The sequence below is a fragment of the Triticum urartu genome, unplaced genomic scaffold, assembly GCF_003073215.2.
Source record: "Triticum urartu cultivar G1812 unplaced genomic scaffold, Tu2.1 TuUngrouped_contig_6943, whole genome shotgun sequence".
Classification (NCBI taxonomy): Eukaryota; Viridiplantae; Streptophyta; class Magnoliopsida; order Poales; family Poaceae; genus Triticum; species Triticum urartu.
The window spans coordinates 1-4,829 of NW_024117746.1; the positions used below are offsets into that span (position 1 = coordinate 1).

General features: G+C 46.2%; 1 protein-coding gene across 1 annotated transcript; it reads left to right on the top strand.

Annotated features, from left to right (window-relative positions):
* The first annotated feature begins 2,069 nt into the window (after positions 1-2,069).
* LOC125531299 (tyrosine N-monooxygenase-like) lies at positions 2,070-4,200 on the top strand. The gene is made up of 2 exons (XM_048695709.1): positions 2,070-3,188; positions 3,320-4,200. The coding sequence occupies exons 1-2, from the start codon at positions 2,208-2,210 to the stop codon at positions 3,938-3,940; spliced, it is 1,602 nt and encodes a 533-aa protein (XP_048551666.1). The 5' UTR covers positions 2,070-2,207; the 3' UTR covers positions 3,941-4,200.
* The last annotated feature ends 629 nt before the right edge of the window (positions 4,201-4,829 follow it).

Here is a 4,829-nt window from a genome sequence, read left to right on the forward strand (position 1 = left end):
GGGGGGGGGTCTTTGCCTGAGTCCAGAACGGAGCCACGAAGGACTTTGACACCGTCGGACCACCAAAAACCTGAGGCAGAGCCTGCACTTTTGTAGCTAGCCGCACTGTTTCCGCGGCCAAATCCCCCATTCTCTTGTTCCGTCCCGTCGCTCTCCACCAAATTCCCGCCCTTTTCTCCATTCTCTTCCTCCCTCCCACCGCCGAACCATGGACCCGGAGGAGACCATGTCGTAGATGGAGGATCCGAGCTTCACGCTTGCCCGACAGATTAACTTGATGACACGGCAAAATCGCCACGTCAAAGCGAAGACCCACAAAGGAGGAAACGTTCAAGAAGTAGAAGGCCAGCGGTGGGCATGCTAGTGGTGGGCGAGGCAGTGGGCGTGCAGGTCCTGGACGTGGTGGAGTTCAGGGCCCGGGGCGCAGGGCCTCACTGATCGTGCAAACGCCGCCATGGTCCGAGCATTACAAGGCTCCATACTACTACGCCGCCAAGCAGCTGGGGAGGCAGTCCCCGGCATCTAGTGTCATGTCGTTCATCGTCGAAGTCAACGCGGCACTACTGCTTTTCTCCGAGGGGATCCGGCGTGAACTATGGACACTAATTTGAATTTCAAGCGGACATATAGTAGATAGCTCTTTGGATGGCCGGTTCCCATATCCGTGTGCACGGACTGATTCCCCCTTGTCCTAGGACAGATGCGGTGTCCGGTTTGTGGGCCAGTGTTAGAGATGCCCTTACAATTATTGGAGATGTCCTATTGCAATATTTTCTTGTCCATCGTGCAATATGCATGTGTAACTAATCAATCAATGGTCATTGGCATTAAAAAAACAAATCAATCAATGGTCATAGTATGCCGCTCGCTCGCGGTTTGAGCCTTGGTAACTCGTCAACATCGTGAAAATATCATGTGGTACCAGCCCTTACATGCTCCCATGATACAAACTTTGTATTTTCAAATTTTAACTTTCAAAAAATTCTGAAAAAAATCATGGATGTTCAAGACACTTATGTCAACAGTCCCTAAAAAATTCAGATCCAAATTCGAAATATACACCGAGAACCAAAAAGGACAAATCCATGATGAATAGTGTCAAAAGAAGACAAAAACAAAAATGACACTATTCACATCTGAATTTGTCATTTTTGTTTCTCCGTGTGTAATTCGTATTTGGATCTGAATTTTTAGGGGTTGTCGACATAAGTGTATTTGGATCATTTTTTTTCATAATTTTCGGAACGTTTAAATTTGAATTTTTTTAAGTTGGTAGCATAGGAGCATCGGAGGGTTGGTATCACCTAATACTTTCCCATCTCCGGTACGCTACTGGAAGAATTGAGACACCAAACACTGGTGCATCATGTGCTAGCTTGTGCTAATGCGTGTGTGGAAGAGAGAATGGCTCCAGAAAGTGAATGTACGGGTCGACGGACACCCACAGAAACCCGGCCCCAGTGCATCATTACAAATCAAGGCTGAGGCTGACCTCCACCGTGGAATCTCATTCATTCAGTACTGTTATATTACATAAGTGGCGGAGCGTGCAGCAATTTATTGAGGTGCCAATGGAAACACTTAGAAACGTTAAAGAGGCCGAAAGATTTCGTAGAGGCGAAGGCACCGGGATGGTCACCAAGACCCTCCGCCACTGGTTACTAGGACAAATTGACAGTGAAAGAAGAGATAGTCTCTGATCTCCAAGGAATGCAGGCCACGCATGGCACGAGCGAAATTCAGGGATGAATAAACAAACAAATAATCGCTTAAGCAACGGTTCTGCAGTAAATCCAGAAATTATACCTGAGAAAGGGTCTGGATAAAGGGCACCATATGAACTACCTCAGCAGATGCCTTCTCTGATATTGGCAAATGGAAAAAAATTCATGAAGCTGATCAAACTGAAGAATATCTCTAACTAATAAAATAATTATATGAACCTGATCATGTCCACGATGCATGGAACCGTGGACGAACTGCAGCCAAGCTAGCTAGCTCCCCGGATGTCCTATAAATACGCTACAGTTAACCAAGTTGGATGCACCAAGCAGGAGTGTCTTCGGACACAAGTCTTAAAACACCCCTTTGTCACCCCCAACCTATCTACCTATTCCAGAGCTTTCCATCTATTCTAGTCCATATAGCAACCTTCTTTTTTTTTTCGCGGGGATAGTCCATATAGCACCCTGACCAGCTCATGCAATATGACTCTTGTTGGTACGCTGGTTATAATTATCATGGCTACCTTGCTGTTGTATTTTCTCAGAAAAAGCAAAAGAGTGGTATTGTCCCAGAAGGAATGGACACGACGAGGTCTGCTGCCCCCGGGGCCTGCCACACTGCCCATCATTGGGAACATGCACCAGATGGTTTGGAACAAGCCGGCAGTGTTCCGGTGGATCCATCGCCTTCTCAAGGAGATGAACACAGACATCATGTGCCTCCGTCTCGGAGCTACTCATGTCATTGTTGTGACATGCCCAGAGATAGCATGTGAGGTACTACGGAAGAAGGATGAAGTTTTCGCCTCCCGTCCCACCACCTTCGCCTCGGGTACATTCAGCTTCGGGTACAAGGGCTCCGTCTTGTCACCGCATGGAGAGCAGTGGAAAAAGATGAGGCGCGTCCTCACCTCGGAGATCCTCACCTCGTCCATGGAGCAGAAGCTCAACCACCTACGGAAGGAGGAGTACGACCACCTTGTAAGGTACATTAACAACACCGCTTGTCATCGCATGATGCCACATGCAAAAAACATTGTCAACGTGCGCCATGTGGCACAACATTTCTGTTGTAACCTGATAAGAAGGCTTGTGTTCGGTAAAAGATACTTTAGCAACCTACCGGCTTCGTCAACTAATGGGCCTGGATATGAGGACGAGGCACATGCGGCCGCTCTTTTTAAGGCCCTCAACCATGTGTACAGCTTCTGCGTGTCTGACTACATCCCAGCCCTGGTAGGCCTCGACTTGGATGGCCATGAGGAGGTTTCCATGGATGTCATGAGAACACTCAACCGGTTGCATGATCCCATCATATGGGAGCGGATCCATGAAAGGTCATCCACTCTTGAGAAAGGTGGTGAAGATAAAGAGGTTAGAGACTTTTTGGATGTCCTAGTTCATCTTAAAGACGCAGAGGGACAACCGTTGCTATCCCTACAAGAAATAAGAGCACAAACGGCGGTTAGTACGATCTACCTCAACAGAAAGTTCATTAATTATTCTTCAATCATATATTATATATGTATTGACCTTTTTTGTTGTTGTATTGTATTGATTGATTGCTTTATTTATTCCAACATCGACCGGTGTAGGAAATGGTGCTTGCAGCAGTCGACAACCCATCAAATGCGGTTGAGTGGGCGCTCGCTGAGATGATGAACAGACCAGAGATCATGCAAAAAGCAACCGATGAACTCGACGCTGTCGTTGGTAAAGATAGACTAGTCCAGGAGTCTGATATTCCTCGGCTAAATTATCTCAAATCGTGTATCCGGGAGGCCTTCCGCATACACCCATACCATGCTCTTAATTTACCCCATGTTGCAATGGTGGACACCACTATCACTGGCTACACCATCCCAAAGGATAGCCACATCCTTTTAAGCCGGCTTGGACTTGGCCGAAACCCCAAGATTTGGAGAGAACCAATAGAGTTTCGTCCTGAGAGGCATCTGAATACCGTGAATGTTCTTCTCACTGAGCCAGGCCTACGTTTCATTTCTTTTAGCAGTGGGAGAAGGGGTTGTCCTGGGATTTCACTTGGTACCTCTATCACAATGATGTTGTTTGCAAGGATGCTGCAGGGCTTCACTTGGACAAAACCTGCAGGCGTTAAAACTATCAGTCTACAGGAAAGCAATGCAAGCCTTGCCCTACTGGAACCCCTTGTTTTGCAAGCTCAACCACGGCTGGCTGCGTATCTCTATAAATGATACAATAAAATAGATTTAATCATTTTTTCACAATTATATATTGGTAATATTATCCGGAACTATGTGTGCAAGATGTCGTGAGGGCGGCATTCAGTTCTTGGCAACATACTAGATACTGCATTCTGCGCTAATAAAGGAACAATCCGCGATTGTTGCTATAATTAATGTAACTAGGAGGATGATTGATGCTAAAATAAAAAAGGCACTGCCATGGCAGCATTTTTAGTTGCCGTTGTAACTTTTTTCAGTTTAGCAATAATATTAGTACCCTAATGTCATAATAGCACATTTCAAATACACACTTTAGTACAACAACTCTCTAATGTTTAATACTTACACACTACAATATAATAAGTGTATAATTGGAAGTGCTTTGTGTGCATATATACAACATATATATTTAATGCAACAACAACTCTTTTTTTCAGTTTAGCCATCAAACGGCCAGGATTACATCATCAACCCACTTACAGGAACAGAAAAACAAAACAGCTAAGAGATACATAGTGCTCTGCAACAGCTAGCTAGCTTCATACAATCTACAAGCAAAGATGAAGAAACTAAAGCCCAAGAGCAGCTTGAAGAGGATGAAGCCCTCCACCGATCACAGTCCACCGCTCAGTGACACCAAGAAGGCCTTGAGGAGACACAACTAGCAGATTGGAAGTAACACATTGTCAGCTCCATAGGCTGCGATCAAAACGGATACGACCTCCTCCATCTCCGAAAGGGCTCCCTGCCCCCTCGCTTGGCACGAGGCGCCGATCCGTCGGAAGATACAGACGCTCTCCCAAGAGCTAAGATGGGAAACCGCCACCATTGCCATCGGGAAGACCAAACCAGAGCACCGCCAACATGCAACTCCGAGCTCAACAAAGGGGAACCTGGG

Coding starts and splice junctions, on each gene's coding strand:
- LOC125531299 (XM_048695709.1), top strand. CDS start 2,208: ATGACTCTTGTTGGTACGCTGGTTATAATTATCATGGCTACCTTGCTG. Junction 3,189..3,319: donor AAATAAGAGCACAAACGGCG/GTTAGTACGATC, acceptor CGACCGGTGTAG/GAAATGGTGCTTGCAGCAGT.